Source organism: Centruroides sculpturatus, unplaced genomic scaffold, assembly GCF_000671375.1.
Source record: "Centruroides sculpturatus isolate CEXI.00-Female unplaced genomic scaffold, Cexi_2.0 scaffold54, whole genome shotgun sequence".
Lineage (NCBI taxonomy): Eukaryota > Metazoa > Arthropoda > Arachnida > Scorpiones > Buthidae > Centruroides > Centruroides sculpturatus.
This window is the reverse complement of record NW_019384340.1, coordinates 663,945-683,746: the sequence shown is the minus strand read 5'-3', so window position 1 is coordinate 683,746 and position 19,802 is coordinate 663,945. Positions and strand designations below refer to the sequence as shown.

The following is a 19,802-nucleotide window of genomic DNA, read 5'->3' as shown; positions in this document are numbered from 1 at the left end:
TTTTTTTTTTTTTTTTTTATCTAGTTTGAAAAATGACCCCTGGTTTTGCAGTATTTTTTAATGCTTCAATGTAATCTTATCTGCTGAAATAAAAAGTAATTATTTATAAAACAATTTTTTTATATTTACCAAGTGTTTCTTCTATATTTGGGCTTTCATTTTCTGATAATTTCTTTATTTGAGAGGTACAGTTCTCAAATTTCTTGTTACTTTGATATGCTTCATATATCATGTGCTCTATATTATTAATTAATATTAAAATATTCAAATTATAAATACTTTATTAAATATTAATAAAAATTATTTTATTATGAGCTATAAATCTATTAATCTTTTTACACGTAACATAAATACAAAATATCACATACAAATACCACAAATATGAATAGACAAATTACAGCCAAATATTTATAATAAAATCTAAAAATTTTAAGGGAAAATTATATTTTGTTTACTTTAGAGCAGTGGTTCTCAACCAGGAGTACATATACCCCTAGGGGTATGAGCGTAAATCAAAGGGGTACATCTAACTTTCATTATAAAATGGCGTATGTTAATGAATTTGCTGTAAATTATTAATGCAAGAAATGACAAGAACTTGCTTTAAAATATCCCAGTATGAACACCGATTTCCCTTTTAACAGTACAAACAACTTGTTTATCCACTTGATTTACCTGTCTATTTGTGCCATTAGTGCTGAGTGAACCTGTAGTCTAGTAAAATTTTGATTTAACCGAGCATTAATTTTAGAATAGATGTCAGCAGATTGGCAGTACTTTTAGTTTTTGTGAAATATCAGTACAACAATTAGATTTGCGAAGATTTGTTAATGTGCGATGGCCTAAAATATACAACTATGGGTTTTGACATTTTCAACAAAATTGATGTTTTCATTCAAAGTAATGAAATAGATTGGAAAAAGTGCATCGACATCTGCACTGATGGAGCTAAAGCTATGCAAGGTCCAATTTAAAAGATCTAAAGAAAACTTTTACCATTTTAACAATAGTCAAGTTCAAAAACCACTTGTTCACAATTCACAAACGTTTATATTAACAATTAAAACTTACATACAGTTATGAATTTCACAAAAATAAAACAATTACAATAATTCAGATAGAGCAAAGTTCAAATGTCAATTAAACCACAACAACAGGTCCATCAAAAAGGACTCCTTGAGATGTATTCCTTCAGACGTTGGTTACCACAGAGCGAGACAAAACAACCTTCTAGGCAAGCTTAGACAAAGCTAAACAAACTTGAGTTCCCTGGATAAGTCTTAGGTGAACTGAACTTCCCGCCTAAATTCAATCCTTTTATATGGATTGAAACGAATGTAAGTCCTCCAATCAGCGCTTAGTAGCGCTATTGGAAGTCCACTGGTCGTACGATGTTTTCTAGCCAATCTGTGGTCGAGTTCCAAAACTACTAACATCGCCAGATCTGCATCTCCATGATGATGTCCATTGGTCATTTGAAAACAGGAAAAGCGCTGGAAATCGTACGTCCAGACGATTTATCCCAACAACAACATATTTGTGACAAAAACTAAAAAAAAACAGGCTTGACACATCAGCAGATATCGTTGTCAGTTAACAAGGTGGGAACCAAATTTTGAAAAAAATTGCTGAAGATTTATTGCAACAAATATCCCATTAAATTGTTAGAAATTATTGTAAAATAATTTAAATTTTGTTTATCGTTAATTATAATTATTTATTTTTAGGAAATGTAATTTATGCATGTATTGAAATGACTTCTGTGATTTTATATAATATACTTATCAAATAATAATAAATAAATGTATGNAAATTGATTCATAAAGAACGGAACGTTTTATGCGTCTTATAGAATGATCTACTTTATATTATTTTATATAATATACTTATCAAATAATAATAAATAAATGTATGTACAGTACCTGTTTAAATTGCTTATTATTTACGTAAAATAGGTAATCCACTTTTAGTTATAGTTAATTAACGAGAGTTTTTTTATGGCACTCAGTTATAAGGGCTGTATAATCTAACACAGTAGTTATAAAATTTACATACAGAAATATAACGGGTACTTGCGAAACAGCTAATGAGCTAATGGGGTACATCAACAAAAAAAGGTTGAGAACCACTGCTTTAGAGCATTATATATTTTTTTTTAATGTAATTAAAATTAATAAACAAAATTATGATTTAAACTCTACTAAATTTTAAAAATCTTACAAATAAATAAAACATAAATACATTCACTGCTTATTCACTAGTTTACTATAGAAATTTATTGTATTAATATAATAAAGACAATTTTATTAAACAATGAGATAAATTTAAAAAATTCATAAAAACTGATGATAGCAATATATAGATATCAATTATTTTGTATCTATTAAATGTAAATCATGACAATATTGCTATAGCAAGAACAATAGTAGTTCAAAATTAACTAATCAAACAGAGCACTCTTTCCATTTAGTGTGTGTCAAATATACTATTGTTCTAAAACCTAATATAATAAAGAAATTGATGATAAATTTCCAATAAAATTCAAGCTAAAGTAAGTAAATATTGGATAAATATGAATTACTTATTTTTAATTTAGAATCACTTTCAGTGCATAAAAACTGACATATAAAAGTCTTACAATTATAATACTGTACTTTGATAACAATCATTTCATTAAAAACATGAAAAATTATCATATGTATATCAAAAACATTAAACCATTTTAACTTTTATGATTATATTTTAAATTATAAATTAATTTCTTAACTAACTGAGGTTTTAATCATTGATTCTGCTTGTTAATCAGAGCTAAAACTTTCTGTTTACAGATATATTGAATATAAATTTATTCATTCAAATAAGTATTATATATAAAAAAGTAAATAAATTACATAAATTTAAATTTTACCTGGCTTTTCAGTTCCAGTTCTACGAAGCTGTATGAAGAGTTCTATATCATTTTCTATAGAGCAGTTTTCTAATGTTTTACGAATTTCTTCATTCATCTTAGAAAAGAATAAGACATCAATAAAAAATAAAATTTGAATTCATAAAAGAAAAATAAGTGACTCACATCATCTTCATTTACACATTGTAAAGAACTTATATTTGTTAATATCCACATGGAATTTCTTAGTGCATCAATTCTTTCTTCTTCTAATTTTTGAAAACACTAAAATAAATAATGTAAGTTTAACATTTCCACATGGTTAAAATGTCTTAATAATAATTGTTATATGCAAAAAATACCTCACATGTAGAATACATTTCGTTTTCCCAAAGCTGATGAATTTCTTCAAGAGATTCTAAAGATGAACTATATGTCAAATTTAAATTTTCTATAATTTGTTCTATTCTATTATGTTTCTGAGTCAACTGTAAATAAAAAATTTATATAAATCAACTTTCATACAAAATACATCAAATATGATTAAAAATATCAATAATAAAAATTAATCATTGTCAATCTATTTCCTTCCTTCTTACTTTTCTTTCTATGAATACATATTTTCATTTAAACAACTCTATTAATTTGGACTTCCTCTAGATCAGTGTTTCTCAACGGGGGCGATATCGCCCCCATGTTGAGGGGGTGATTAGTAACAATTTATATTTTGGGGGGTGAAAAACAATTTTCTGGGCGACATAGAAAAACATTATATTAAGAATAATTAGATATATTATTCGTTATATCGTACAATAATTAAACAAATAACATTATACTAGTCACAAGTCTATTCAATGCAGTACGAATTTGGTGTTAGTCTTGGTCCTCGGCATCGGTATTTTGGAGTGAAGGGGACGATACTACATAACGGTTGTATTGAAGGGGGCGATACTACGTTGAAGGGGGCGACGATTCGTTAGAGGTTGAGAAACACTGCTCTAGATAAAGCTATAAATATAGTTCATATAATATATATATACATTTAAGAATGTTCATAGTATTAAAATTAATTTTACTATATTATTTATATATCTCAAAATATTTTCTCCTCAATTAGAAAATTCAACAAGTAATATTTTTAAGTACAAATCTGTCTAATCAAATCTATAAATAAAAACAATGCTGTTATGATTAATTTTTCAATAAATGTCTTCATTAAAACTAATAAAAAATCCAGCAGCAAGGGTCATAACTTTCACAGTAAAAAAAATTAAAATTGTGTGTGGTGCCATCTGTTATAAAAAGATATTTAATAACATCTCATATTATTAATTATTATAAAATGACAAAAAGCTTAATTTTAAGGGTAGATAAATTTGATAAAAAATCATAAATGTTAATTATGAATAAAATCTTCAGTAAGTCTGATTCCACTAGAGATATGACATATGACCCCTCTATCTCTCCACTCTCTTGACCTTTAACCACCGAAATTTAACAGCATCAATGCCCCTTATACACAAACTTCCCTGAAAAATTTCACAAAATTTTGACAAAAAGCACAGGAATTATTAAGCTTCAAAGTGAAATGAACAAAATCACCAAAGTGAACATCCATAAATAGAGAAAACCTGCCAAACTCTTTTTGCATTTCTTGATGTGTCAAGGTCCCAAGTCCAAAAAACATAAAAATTGTTGACCGATCACAAGCTCTCTCTCTGTTATGTATAACAGGCAGGNACATCCATAAATAGAGAAAACCTGCCAAACTCTTTTTGCATTTCTTGATGTGTCAAGGTCCCAAGTCCAAAAAACATAAAAATTGTTGACCGATCACAAGCTCTCTCTCTGTTATGTATAACAGGCAGGAAAGTAAATTAATTAATTATTATTGAAGCACAAATTGATATATTCAATATGAAGGTAAAATTAAAATAATTTCAAATGTTAAGAATATTTCTAAAAAAATATGAATGCAACAAAGTATATGTCAATATATAAAATATACTATGAAACAATTCATTGCAAACTGAATATGTTGTGATATAATATTGAGAATGAAATATGACATAATGCAAATGACATTAAAAATACGAACAATTCCATAACACTCACTAAATAAACCATTCCCAGTTCATAACCAAACAGAAAAATTCTTTCTATGAACGTTTTCATCTATATGTAATAGACATCCTCAGGTATTGACGATATCGAACTAACGGNATATGACATAATGCAAATGACATTAAAAATACGAACAATTCCATAACACTCACTAAATAAACCATTCCCAGTTCATAACCAAACAGAAAAATTCTTTCTATGAACGTTTTCATCTATATGTAATAGACATCCTCAGGTATTGACGATATCGAACTAACGGCTGGTAGAATAGAATGTTTTTGAAAGTTCCGTTTAACTGCATTAATGCAACGTATTCGAATTACGTAGTTAAATGGAACTTTCAAAAACATTCTATTCTACTAGCCGTTAGTTTGATATCGTCAATACTTGAGGATGTCTATTACATATAGATGAAAACGTTCGTAGAAAGAATTTTTCTGTTTGGTTATGAACTGGGAATGGTTTATTTGGTAAAAGTTATATAATTAAGTATCCAGTTTTTTGAAATACAGTATACAAACAATTCCTTTATTTGTTCATTTTCTGTTCTATAAACTTCAGAAAAATGACTATTAAAAAAACAAAATCATCAATTGTTTATATATAGTCTGTATAAGAACTGTGAAACTAGTCAAATTATAAACGTAACTCAAAATACTTTACAGATCTAAATCAAAATTTGGATATTGATCTTTTTAATAAAAATAATATATTTCTTATTCATACTATTTATAATAAAACACATAATTTATACTATTTTTACTTTCTCTTTTTTATTCATTTTTTAAATATATTATTATATCAAAATATCTGTATCTAATTTGAATAAGGGTAATATTTGAAAAATTTTAAACTATTAATAAAATTTTATTTATTATATGAATATTTAAAAACTTAATGATTTAATTTTCAACACATTGAGAAATCCAATAAAAATACGATATATTAAAATATACATAAGCTCCAATTGTATAAAAATTTTATAGTTTCAATGTTTTGAAATGTTAATGTTGGAATGTTATTTATACAAGGTGAGTCAAAATTATGTGAACAATTTTGACTCACCCAAGGAGCTCATGTATAGTACAAAAGTAAGAGACCTCGAAGACCTCAAGGACAGAATAAAAGGTGTGATATCCAGAAATGTGTGTTCTGGCACTAAATTGTACTCTTGAACTTTGGTTTGAGTACATTAATCGTGCTGGTGGTCAGGTTGAGACTCTGTATAATGCAAACTTTGAGTAAATGCTTTCTCTCAAATAGTGTTCATATAATTTTGATTCGCCCTGTATATTATATCATTAAATCAGATTTTATGGCTGTATCATACTTGTTTATGTTATTGATACCACTTAAAATTTTTGCTGACATTTAGACTATCTTTCTATTATGTAATAACAACCTTTAATTTTTATTTTTTAGGATAAAAGTCTAATGAAAATCTTGAATAAAAATTCACATCATGTTCTAAAAATAAATGCATTAGATTTACTTGTAAGTAAATCTAATGCAAATTATAAAATGTATATAAAATAATTAATGTAAATAGCTTTCAAATGTCTAAAAAACACAGAAAAGTAATAATCTTTCAATGCAAACTTAAACATTGATATATTTTTTTTTATGATTAAATTATTAATAGAGTGGTCATATTCTTTCTTGTACAAATCAGGACAGCTTTTAAGAGCGATTAAAAAATGGATCTAAAAAATGGCTAAATAGATAATGTTTTTTAAAATTATTTATTTTTTGATATATAAATTGGTTATATTCCACTTATAAAATGATTCCATTTAAAATTTTATTCCATTTTTGAGAGCTAAAAACAGAAATCAGAGACTGTCCCAGACAAACCAGGATATACAGTCACCCTATATATTAGAATACTTTCTTTTCATTAATTCATTGTTAAAAAAATATTTTGTTAATAATATTTAATTAATTATAAGCAAATGAGAAGAGTAATTATTGTAATAATTAATTTATAATTCCAACATAAACAAATTTATTCTAAACATGCATAAACTAATATTTTAATATTTACTTCAATTAATATAATGTATTTTTATTTAAATTTTACTACAATTTTAAAATTTTAAACTAGAAAATTTTTAAAGAAATTTCATAAACAGTTCAAGTAAAAATACCTTTTCATATTCTTTACACTGTATATTTTGTCCCACAGATTGTAAAGTCTCTTCTATAACTTCCTTTTCTTTGCATCGTGTGTAATAAGTTTTCTTAGACTATAGAAAAGAATAATAGCAATTAATTTTAAATACAATACTGCAATTAATATGTTCATTTTAAAATAAACAAAACCAATTTTAAATATTAAAATTATAAAAATTGTAAAAAAAAAAAATTCTTGTAAAAGGGCTTCTTCATATTTAATTTTAAAATAAATATTTTAAACCTCATTTTATTTATTTTGTTATAAAAAACTAATTTGTCAAATTATACATGAATATGTTATTTTTTATATAATGGTATGAATATATAAATTTTACTAAATTTAAATACAATGAAAATAGAATAATAATTATAAACAATAGTTTTTATTTAAAATTTTTATAATTGAAATATTTCATTTACTTTACTTAAATAATATGTTATGCAATACTGTATATATTGTTTAATTTGTTTCACATGACATACATTTATTTACTATAATAAAAAACAAAACACATATTTTTCTCTTCATTGAACTAAATACAAATCTATTTATAAAAGTATTTAATTTTTATTCATTGAAAATATCAAAAATTCTTGTAAAATACATATAGAATTTATTTTCTCTGATGGCATANGAATTAGTCTAGAATCGATTAATTTTATGAAAGAAAACCTTTCAAACAGCCGTAGTCCGTAAACTATGATTCCTACAAAATTGATTCATAAAGAACGGAACGTATCTACCGTCTTATAGGGGGATCTACTGTATATTATATTATAGTATTTGATTCATATTTACAAAAGTTATATTACATAAGAGTTTATCACACCAAGTGACCAATCTAATAAATTTTAAAAATTCTTTAAATTGTGTACAGTAGAGGAATAAACAATTGTTAAAATGTGTTATATTGGTCACTCGATGTGATAAACCATTTCGTAAGATAACCTTTGTATTTATATAAATCAAATACTATAATATAGCAAACATTAAAACAAAAACCATATAAAAAGTTTGGTTATTTCAGCCTACCAACGTCACATTTATCGCCATACTCAGATGGTAAGAAATGGCACAAATTCAATAGTCAAGTAGACAGGAATTGAAAATATATCTTAAATTTTTCAGATATCATAATATTTTCTAATGTTAACTCTAAGAAACTGTACCATTCACAGCCAAATATCAAACGGTAATCCGCCAACCAATCAAATTTTGAAAAAATAAGACCAAATATTTAAACTCTGCATCCTTGAAAACCACTCAAATCATATTTGTGCTGACCAGTAACCTTATGTTATGTAATTTTTCTATTCAAATGCCACCATACTCACGATCCAATAGAAAGAAGGAATGTTACAGAAGGGAGACAAAGTTAATTCGACCAAAAGTAGTCACTGACCTCCTCCCGGAAGAGCGGATGGCCAAAGACTACTAATTAATACCGATCTACTATTAATATATTTGAGATCCGCGTTGGATGGGTTGTGATGGCCTCGCATGTGATCAAAGTTTCTAACCTTAACGTCCAAAAGGCTTTGTATGATTTGTGTAAATAAATAAAAAAATCTTGTAAAAATGCTAGAATAATTGCTTTTATGTGATGATAAATTTTTTAAAATTTTGGCAACAGATTGTATAAACTATGCAGGAAATGTATGCTCATAAATATTGCATTTATGGAAAAATTATTGGGCTACAATTTGAAACATTGTAGACCTATAAATTCCCACTGTCGTCACCTATCTATCTGTCCTTCCTTAACTTCGAGAAAAGAGTTAGATGGATGAAAGTCAAGACCAGATGTGGAAAGCTTATGGCAGGAAGCCCAGATTAACTATATACAAACTTCCAGTTTAGAATGGAAGTAATGTTACTTTGATTAAAAATTTTCCCTAAATGGAGTTAGATATACGAATTTATTGCTAACAGGAAAAGTATAATGTACAGGGACAAGACCACCACTAAAAGAATTAAGAACATTGTGACAAAAAATTGCAGCCTGGCATTATGATGATGTCACAATAAATAATTGCTTGTTAGAATTAGTTTGGTTTGTTTGGTTACAGCAATGCAAAATGTGAGTGATCTGTCAAGGAGGATGCATTCTGGAAAGATGTTTATGTAGAGTTGGTCCCAATTGAAGTGTTACTAACACGAAGAAAACTCAGAAAATGCCACTTTGGCCAGTCCGTTTGCCATGTGTGAACCATGACTGACTAATGGTGTTCAGTCGTTTTATCCACTTGGTTATTAGAGTATACTTATTGGGCTATAATTTCAAAAAACGGTAAAGCCATAAATTTCCAGTCATCTGACCTTAGACTCGAGAGGACTCTGTCTGTCTTTGATGGCAGACATTTTATAGTTTCATCGGGATTGAATTATTTCTAATTGGTTAGGCTTTCCCTTCCCCACTCCCCTATTGGTCTCATACCTGTCTCTAGGTAAAATTTGAGACCAGTTTAGGTTGCGAGAAAAGTCTGCCCAGAATGTTTTATTCGATACCATCTTCTCGACTCTGATCACACTTTATTGATGACTATGACACCTATGCCCATTCTATTACAGTTTTGTTTCATTTTACTTTATTTTACATTAAATATTTTCCTTTTTAATTTTCTTTTATTCTAAAATTTTGTTTTTTCCGTTATTCCTTATGAGCAACGATGTCAAAGTCCAGTGTCGCTAACTCAACACTTATACAACTTGTTTTCTTGATGGTTTAACTTAAAAGTTTTACATTTCTCTCTTTAAGTCCCTCTTTTTCTTTTTTGGACTATTTCCGGGGTCTCACATTAAAAAATTTTTCTATTAATTCTATTAAATCCTTATGGTATTAATATATTACTTTATATTTTAGAGATTTAGTTTAATAGAATTATGTATTGATTAAGGTTTAAATCCATAATATTAATAGACAAATGAATTATTATCTATTATTGTTTAAAATTTAAAAAATTATATTAATGCAAACTTTTAAAACAATACTTAAATATAAAATAGGAATATTAGAACTTACTCAATTATAAACATTTGTTTCTTGTCTTTCTTTTGAAATTTAATCATTATCAAGCTTCTGTATTGGCTTCTAGTCTGAGGAAATATTCCTCAAAAAATTTTTACTTTGACACATTCTCCAAAGTGTCAAAGTGGGTCCAAGCAACGCCTCCTATAGAGAAAGCCAAAGTACAAAAGTCACGTAGGTCTGATGTCACTGATAGTCTGTCGTTCTTGCATATGCTTAACGAAACCACTTGTTGGAGACTTCAAAGATAGCTGCCATCTTAAATTTTTTAGTTTCCTCCTATTTTTTTTTTCTTTTTTACTTTTTCTGATTTTCTTTCACTCTCTCATAGGAGAACAGTTGGACAAAAGTCTAGGAAAGATTCAAAAGTTCGTTTTTACTTTAAGAAGTATAAAATATGTATTGCTTGCATGTTTTGCGAGTCATGCCGGACAAATGTTGCATTACAACTTGTCGCGGTAACTACAAACATGGTTCAAAGTATTTTTGTTCAGCTTTCCAAATGATCCTGATCTAAAACAAAAATTGATATGGAGTTTGAAGTAAAAAGATGGTTTTCAACCTACCAAACATTCTGTGGTAAGTACTTTGTGATTCACTTGAATTTTTGTGTTCACTTTGTATTCCTGTAATGAATTTTAGAGCAGTATCTACTGAGTTTAATTTTATTTAAACTATAATTAAATTATGTTGCAAGTTTGAAAATTTTGTTATCAATGCAAGTAAGTGATTAGTTACTTTTCTATATTAAATTTAGGTTTGCGAACTGCATTTTCCACCTAAGCAAGTGTTAAGAGAAATTGAAATGTTTGATGAAAAGAATGGAAAACTTATAAAAGCTCCTCTCTCACACCCTCATCTTAAAAAAAAAAAAAAGGATCTATTCCAAGAATATTTCTAATGGGCTAAGTTATCTTTCTGTGATGCCATATTCAAGAGAGTCACTAACTAAAAAGTGAAAACACCAGAAAGTAGATTTGATTGAAAAGGCTATTGCAGCTAATTTGGAACTAAAAAATCATATGGTTTTACACCTTTAGGAATTTATCTGAACTTAAGTTATGTCTTAATCATGTAGATATTTTTAGGATGTGAAATGTTATAGAAAATGTGTCAAGTGTAATGTTCTGCAGTATTAAGTCATCAGAAATTGTTAAATCTTTAACAATAGATGAAGAACTAAATGCAAAAATATTTGTTTAATCTCTAGGCAGTAATGCATTTCCTAAAAAATTTGTAGCTTACATAATTTAAAAGATGTTTTAGTTAACTTAGAATCATTTGAATGCAGTGATAATGATTTGTTAATGGTTTGTATTTTATTTGTCCAAGAGATCTTACAGTAGCTGAAATTAAAAGTTTCTCATAGGCAGTCTGAAATTGATTTTCTAACATTCCTCTTTGCAAAATCTCTTTTTGGTATTCATCTCATTTATTAACTTCTGTAACTTATTAAATGCAATATCACCCCATGCATATAAATTTTTATATGCATGGGGTATATTGTTTATGCATGGGGTATATTTTTATATTGTTACCACATCCTAAAACTATTATGAAAGTGTTTAATAGCTTGGGAGTAGATCCTAGAAAAGAACAACTGATGATAACTGTTTGAGTTACAAAAATCAAAAATTTAGAGTCTCATGAAAAAACCATCTTATTAATGATGAATGAAATACACCTTAAGCCATGTTTTGATTATAAAGGTGGTGAAGCACTCATAGCAGCTTGTTCCTTATCACAAGCTGCTGTGAGTGCTATGTTTTCATGATTTATAGCTCGCTATCTTCGTATGAAGATTTAGCATGTATTTTTGTCTGTTAAAATCATCAGTGCAGGTGATTTACATCATTCCTGATGAAAATTATAATCAAATTGGAAACTATTGGTTTCAGAATAGTTGCAGTTATCCATGTTTGAAAGTCCACCTAAAATTAGTATTGTTTATAATAATCCTGCTGAGGTTGGTCATCCTCTCTTCTTTATTATTGATCCTGTGCATATTTTAAAATTGATTAGAAATAACTGGATTAATCAAAGAAACACAGATCTGTATTTCTTTGATTAATCCAGTGCTGGAATGACAAATGTCAAACTAGCATTACAAGTATTCAATGCTCAGATTGCTGAGAGCTTATTAACTGTTGGACATGAAAATATTTTACTTTTTTGTAAGGGAACTGCTTCTTTTCTTAAAATCATCTACACTTGGTAGTCTATTGTTAATGTAAAAACAATTTATAAAGGTCTGCATAAATTAGATAAGTATTAAGAACTATTTACAGTTGGAAACAATGAATTAAAATATGTGTGCTTTAACAAACTACTTGATTAGTTAGAAAAATGGAGATCTCTTGGTCTGAAAACTGGCACCTTGACAAAAGAAACATTCTGTATTAAACCAGAGCACTTATGACTTAATTGAAATGGCTCCATACTGTATTGTGAAATTAAAATTTAATTATTTTCTACTGGTAAGGTGCAGACTGACAATCTAGAATGCAGATTTGGCAAATATGAGACGTTATTAGGCTCAGTATGTAACGTACCTATTAGACAAGTTTTAATGAAAATGAATGCAAGTTACGATTACAAAGTATAATTCCAAAACTAATTAAATCAAATAAGTTTGGTAATATTTCTGTTAATCTCCATGTAAAAGATCAACTTTCTGATGAGGATGTGGCCATTGAAGGATCTGCTAGTTTTTTCAGAAAGGGTGACAGCAGTCATCAATGAAAATGATTTTGTTAACATTAATGATGATATACCTATTTTAACTTATATTGCATGTTACTGTTGTCATAACAATATTAAAAAACTTAAATGTCATCTTTGTAAATGCAGTATCACACTAGATAAAGAAATAGCCACTGATTTGTCTAAAAAGGATTCAAATAAGTGGCTAAAGAGTTTTGACTAAGGTGGTCTTTTCTATCATCAAGCTGATGTACTGAATATTGTCATATATAATTATATTGCTGTTAAAAAGTTGTTTTCAGCAGAATTTGAAATTGAATTTTTGAGGCACAGCAATCAGCAAGGCATTGTTTGTCATTTAACTGATAGCTTGCTCAAAGACGATTCAGTTTATATAAATTCAGAATGCAACATACACAACTCAACAGTAGTTGTAAAACATGTACTTTGTTCATCCACAAACATTTTTTTGAGCAATTATTGTAAACTTAAAAATGATAGTTATGTTGCTAAGAGCATCACAAAGAAGTATAAACTTCAAATGCTTAAAAAATTATAAACTATATGAATTGAATAACTTTATCTTTACTGTAATATTATTTGAATTTCATAATTTGTAATAATCTTAAACTGCACCATTGACTTGTAATTTATTTTATTCAAATATTATATGGAGTTTTCTGTAACTATTTGGATTGAAAAATAAAATTTTAAAAAACCTAAAATACTAGTCTAAATGATAATCTTTAGTGACACAATTTTTAAAAAGTAAAGAAACATCTTTTAAAAGAGTTAAACAAAGTTTAGGACAAAAAACTAATCATTACAACCTTTGGGACAACAAGTTGTGATGTCACATTTTAATGCTTTAGCTTTCTCTTTAGGAGACATTGTTCCAAGTGAAAATATTCCCCAAAAGTTGTGATAAGTCTTTAGATTAGAATCCAATATAGACGCTTGATAACCATTAAATTACTCAATTTTATGGTTCTCAACTGTATCATATTTACAGAAAATATTGTCTTGTAACAGATATTTACCTCCAACACTTTCTTCATTGCATTCTTCATAATCATTTGTGTCCTTCTTAACTGGTCTTCAGCATGTTTTCTTTGCATTTTCTGTTTCTCCATTAAATCTGCTATTTTATTGGCCTCTTCTGTCAAACTTCCTGCAGTCATTACATGTTGTTTACCAATATTTTCTGTTTCAGTTCTCATAACTTCCCACGACTGTCTGAGAGAGCTGTAATGAACAAATACTTGATCAGTATATTTTAAGTTATCTTTTTGCAAATTCAATTAACTATAATCATTTTCACAAGAAACTAATGAGTTAATTATGCATGAAAAAATTCAAATATTTTAATTAAAACATTAATTTATATATCATAAGGAGTAACCCATTATCCATTCTTCAGTTTCCATTGATTCATGTTTAATTTGAAATAAATGGTCTGTAATAACAATCAATGGTAAAAAAATTCAATGTTATAGATGATATTTGTTTAAAAATCATTGAATTTCTTGATTTAATTAAAAATTTACAATTTTTTTAAAATAAAAACTACTTTTGAAATGTTTTTTTTTTTTATCCTTATAACTATAAATTATTAAAACTTTTTACGTTTTTTAGTATTGTCTCATTCAGTGTTCCTCAACTGATCTGGTACATTAGTGTGTGCTGTATGCTACAAATTTCTCAGACACTATAAAATTTCAAAATATCATTTAAAAGTTTTGGAATTTTAATTATATTTTGATTAATTTTTATTATTACTTGTATATTTTCTGTATAAAAACTGTAGATCTTTGCTGTAAATGTGTATATGTACAAGAGCATCTTTGATTCAATCCTAGCATATTGGCGTGCCAGTCAAAATTGTCAATGAGTCACTAGCTCAAAAATGCTTGAGAACTATTAGCATAATTCAATGTTAGAGTATTATTCAATCAAATTATTGGCAACTGAATTTCAAAATTTGGTTTATTTTACCCAATTTCTTCTTTTCCTCCTAATGACTTGGATAACTTTATAAGAGCTTTTCCATATAATTCTTGGACTTGAGCCCTAAATTTGAAGAAATCAAATATAATTAACTATATGGAATTTACTTGTGATTTTAATTAAATGTTCATATAAAATTATAAAATTTCAGAAAAACAATATAAATTTAATATCACACAATACCTTTGTCGTAGGAAATCTGCATAGTCTTTACACACTTTCCTACCTTCTTTCATTCGTTGGCAAAGGACATCAAATCCAGAAAAATTGCAGATTTCTGAATTCTGTAATTTAAAAATATTGGTTAGAAAATTAAATGCACTTTACACCAAATAACGTTCTAGCACAGCGATGTAAAACTGGTAGCTGCCAATGCAAATTTTCATGGCCCACGGCCACGATGCTCTGCAATAAAATGAAATACAGAACAATATGTTAGGAAGAAAATATCAAGTATCCGTTGCGTCGTTGCTATGACATCATATGTCATATGTTATGATGCGCTGGTCAACCGTGGGAGACTAGGCCGCGGTTAGGCATTTCACCAGTAACTTCAAGCCAATTTCAATCTACAAATGCCAAGCTTCAAAGCTCGCTAAAACGTCTTCTTTTCGCTTGCAGAGATATATACGGCGATTAGACACGGCCGCCACAATGGAGGTGTTTAATTAATCCTATTTTCTTCGAATTTTAACAAAAGGCATTTGTGCTAGTTTCTTTGTCCCAATTACTCACTAGCAGAGAGTACTGTCCAACCAAACTAATAAACTTTTCTGTAAAGGAAAAGTATAATCCATAAGGTATTGCTTTCCTTCTCTCCAGAAACATATATATACTCTATGCAAGCAGATTTGGAAATTAAAAATTTTCAAATAAATATGTATCTACTGAAAAAGAAAACTTTGTAAAGAAACTAGAAGACCACGGCCATAATTATGGCAACCACTTCGTCTTTGGGCCAGACTACCTTTCTATGGTCCTGATTAAAGAAGTATCTCAAAAATGAATCCAATTCAACTTCTTTTTTTTATAATAATATCTTTTAGAATATTCAATGCTTTTAAGGTTACAATTTCCATCATCTTAGAAATTTTTAGTTAAATTTGCAGTTTTTGTAACATTTAAAAACATATTTAAAATGTTTTGAATAATTATTCTAAAATAAAAATATCTTGAAATAAAAAAAGACTATGAATAAAAATATTCTTTTTGATACTAAATAAATGAATGAATATGAATCACAGTTGAAAAATGATTAAATTAATACAGATTGAATTAACTATTATGAATCATAAATAAACTGAAAAGTTTCATTAAATTTTTTTAAAATATTTCCACGTACACATAATTCATAGTAAAACAGTTTAATCCGTGTCGGCAACAGTAAAATATACTCTTATAAAATTTCTTTTTTTTTTTTTTTACTTATCTTCACATTTCTATAAACTATATTTACAGAAGCTAATAAAATATTACACTTCTTGCTAAAAAAACATCCGACTAATTTGACATTTTTACGATTAATTTAATAGTAATATAATTGCCACCATCCTCGTTAAGGCAATAAATTCTTAAACACAATAAATTCCGACATTAATTACATATAAATAAACACATTTTGCTATCCTTCCTATAAACAAAATGATAATTTGTTACACGTGATTTTTGTTTATTTCAATGCAAAATAATAGTTTAAAAATATGATAAAAACATAAATTAATTACTTTAATTGATTGCATTTTTTAAAAAATTTTATAAAATCAGTTAATGTAAATACAGCATCTTCACAGATGCAGCAGCAGAATATACATAGATAAGATATAATGTTTATAACCTTCTGACTTATCTATAGAAAGAAAAAAAAAACTTGAGAGATAACAATAAACATTTTATTTATTTACTTTATTACATGTGAAGAACATTTAAGCATTATAAAAATGCTTATATGCACTTAAATAAGAGAGAAAAGCATGCAAAAAATTTAAAAAAATGGCAATAAACATTTAGATTAGTCATGCAAACCCATATAATTTGTAAAATTATTAATTTAAATATTTTAAAACAATTATTAGAGCAAATATAAACAATCATGGAGTAGAATATATAGTTTCAGCTTTATAAATAAAGAAATAAATGATTAATATTAAATAAAAGAAAATGTTTCATACCCAAAAATGCTGTGAAAACTTCATCTCTTTACCATTAGATATTTTGAAATAAAATGTAATTGTGACAAAGGAAGTATTTATTTCCTTTTGAATTCCGGTTCAACCCAACTCTCTTTCAGTTGCCATCCTTTCGTTTTCATGACGGATCTTTTACTTATTTTTATTTACAAACAACAAAATATATGAAAGGATCATTTGTACCTATGAAACTAAATTCAGAAGGCGTGTCGAATCCTACCGCTCTCATTGGACAATTCTCTTCCGATTTTTTATTGTGACGTTTAAAAATTTTTCAATTTCAATTTGTGTCAGCGAATGAAATATAATCTCTCTTTTATAAAAAAAAAATTAAATAGAAATAAATTCGTATTCATTTCAGAATGGTTTATGTTATAATAAATAAAATTTCTTTCTTACGCTATTTTTTTCTTTAATAATATAAAAGTCGAATATTTCTTTTTTGTGTGTTTATTTAAAATATAAATTTCAATTATATTTTAATTATAAGCAAAACTTTTTTAATCTTCTCCATAGATGGCAGCATAAACGGAAGCTTTGATGTAGCTCGCATCAAAATGAAACGGGCTATGTCATTGGATCATATTCATCGTAGAAAGAAAATTTCTTTTAATGCATATTTATAAAAGTTTAAAACTACTCGTTTTAATTACAAAAAAATAATTAACATTTTAATATTATTTATCAAAAATTGTTAACATAAACGGATAATAATGCAAATGCTCAATATTACATCATTTAAATTTCACGTCGGGAGATATTTGTCACTTCTATAATTCCTATTACAGGCAATTATCTTTGAAAAGATAATTATTTTTCTGATTTGAGCTTTGGAGGAGGAAATAATTGATATCCACATTGAAAAAACTTATAAAACGATAATTCGTGAATTTCCGGACGTCTGCAACCACGTGGCCAGCATTTCCAAGGTACCGCCGATTCCTTCTTCTCTCCTTCCTTTTCCATATTTCTTATATCTACAGAAACGTTGTATTCGAAACTAAATATTAAATTTCATACATTTATAACACGTTATTAAATTAGACGTACAGTACGTACTTACAAATTTGAAATAAGCTTCTAACGGTCGTAAACTTCACTATTAACAGCCTTCAGATTTATGTAATAAACGTTTTTCGCCGCGAGATGGCGTTTTGGCAGAGTAAAATGGCCGAGGTCCCGAATATGGAAGCGCTTAATTCTGGATTAAAAGCGGTGAAAGCTCTGAGGAATACGACTAGAGAAGTATTCAAATTATTAGCCGATGGCATGAAGGCTTGCCAGGGCGACGAAGGGAAGGAAAAACAATTTCTTTCTCAATTACAAACCTCGTTGGCTAACGTCATTTCTCGTCTCAGGTATGGCTGACATCACGCATCTTTTCGCGGAATTTTTTCATATGGTAAACAATCGTTTTTGATATATTTTAGGGATCTGGAAACTGCCTGCACGTTGTTGGGAAATCCGACGACACCATTAACTCTTGGTAATTCTGGATTATTGAGTCAAGATCCTACTTACGATAAATCTCCTTTATATACCGATATGATCAAAGTTTATCGATGGTGCGATAAGGTGAGAAATTCTGGCCCGTGTACACTTTTTCAAGAGGACCGCTATAATTTACATTACCAACTTGTATGGGCAAAAATGTCAATGGAACCGGTTTCTAAAGGTCGGTTTTTACGTTGAACCGGTACCGGTGTCTGTTCCTCGTGCTCTACGTCGGTCGAGGCTGTTGACACCCACTGGGTGAGCCCTCGCACTCCTAAAACTATATAACGTCGAGTACTCTCGAACGGTCGGGTGGGCTACTCGAAGCCGTCGCGGTTGCGTGGGCTAAATACTTAAAGGCAATAGTCTTGGTGAGCAACGTCACTCCAGATCAGGCACCACCCGGAAGTAGGCCGGTGTCGGGGCTGTATCTCCTAAAGGGTGGCATGTAGAGATGTGGTTCCTTTTGACTTTTTTGCTCTTATGAATGCGGTGTATGGCTCTGACGAGATCCCAACCATCTCGTTTGAGGTGTGATCGTACCCAAATTTCCCGGTTGCGTTAAAAAATAGAATATAAGTTTCTGTAGACTGATACCTGCCTTAATACAGATGGACCCGGTTAGGATGGGAAACTTGATTTGTTCGTATCGTGCAGACGTGTCCTCTCGGTCTTATAGTCTACTTTGTAGCATAATGGGGAAATTTTTACTTTGTTTATGGGTATTTCTGGCCACTCAAATAACAGCTATTCAAAAATTATTATAAGTAAGGATGATGTATTTTAAGTGTGTACTATACCACTACAACACCATATTTGAAATGGAAAACGTGACTATTTACAATGTGCATTGATGCTAATATTTCTGTTTACCTTCATTAAGAGAACATACATTATGTTTAAAATATTCTGTGACGATAACTGTAAAAGTTTTAAATGCAATACCGGTTCTCAGGAAGCAGCCTATTGATGGAACGCTGTTTCCTAAGAAGTAATGCTTTTCTTTTTTAAATGTGGTGCCAAAAGTGATTGTATTGTGTACTGGAAACAAATTGTGCCATCTGTAGTTATAAAAGTATTGTTTTTAATGTGCACATCATGACACATCACTTATTTAAAAAGTTCAAAAATATAAGTTATTATTGTCCATAAAACAATGGTCCAAATGTAAAACTATATGCAAACAAATTTTCTTTA

The 19,802-nt window shown here is 28.3% G+C and overlaps 2 protein-coding genes and 1 long non-coding RNA gene across 3 annotated transcripts in view; 1 reads left to right on the top strand and 2 right to left on the bottom strand.

Moving 5' to 3' along the window:
• The window catches only part of LOC111634136 (proline-serine-threonine phosphatase-interacting protein 1-like), an 18,945-nt gene extending 1,828 nt beyond the window's left edge, over positions 1 to 17,117 (bottom strand). The window contains exons 1-10 of the mRNA XM_023378846.1: positions 17,094 to 17,117; positions 15,253 to 15,330; positions 15,109 to 15,209; positions 14,914 to 14,988; positions 13,959 to 14,163; positions 7,159 to 7,257; positions 3,250 to 3,375; positions 3,074 to 3,172; positions 2,909 to 3,005; positions 778 to 842 (exon numbers count right to left, since the gene is read on the bottom strand). Coding sequence (XP_023234614.1) covers positions 778 to 842; positions 2,909 to 3,005; positions 3,074 to 3,172; positions 3,250 to 3,375; positions 7,159 to 7,257; positions 13,959 to 14,163; positions 14,914 to 14,988; positions 15,109 to 15,209; positions 15,253 to 15,330; positions 17,094 to 17,117 — 969 coding nt within the window. The remainder of the gene's footprint in view (positions 1 to 777; positions 843 to 2,908; positions 3,006 to 3,073; positions 3,173 to 3,249; positions 3,376 to 7,158; positions 7,258 to 13,958; positions 14,164 to 14,913; positions 14,989 to 15,108; positions 15,210 to 15,252; positions 15,331 to 17,093) is intronic.
• Positions 17,118 to 17,760: 643 nt separating this feature from the next.
• On the bottom strand, positions 17,761 to 18,255 carry LOC111634063. Its single transcript, XR_002758141.1, has 2 exons — positions 18,175 to 18,255; positions 17,761 to 18,088 (listed from the first exon to the last, which is right to left on the bottom strand). It is a non-coding gene; the product is annotated as an uncharacterized LOC111634063 (long non-coding RNA).
• Positions 17,874 to 19,771, top strand: LOC111633985 (mediator of RNA polymerase II transcription subunit 27-B-like). Its single transcript, XM_023378656.1, has 3 exons — positions 17,874 to 18,040; positions 18,221 to 18,469; positions 18,542 to 19,771. Exons 2-3 carry the CDS (start codon positions 18,258 to 18,260, stop codon positions 18,801 to 18,803), a joined length of 474 nt encoding a protein of 157 aa, XP_023234424.1. The 5' UTR covers positions 17,874 to 18,040; positions 18,221 to 18,257; the 3' UTR covers positions 18,804 to 19,771.
• Positions 19,772 to 19,802: the final 31 nt, after the last annotated feature.

What these genes read in the sequence shown, in the direction of transcription:
- LOC111633985 (XM_023378656.1), top strand. Translation starts at nt 18,258, where the DNA reads ATGGCGTTTTGGCAGAGTAAAATGGCCGAGGTCCCGAATATGGAAGCG. An exon ending in AACGTCATTTCTCGTCTCAG is followed by an intron (nt 18,470 to 18,541) that starts GTATGGCTGACA and finishes GATATATTTTAG; the next exon opens with GGATCTGGAAACTGCCTGCA.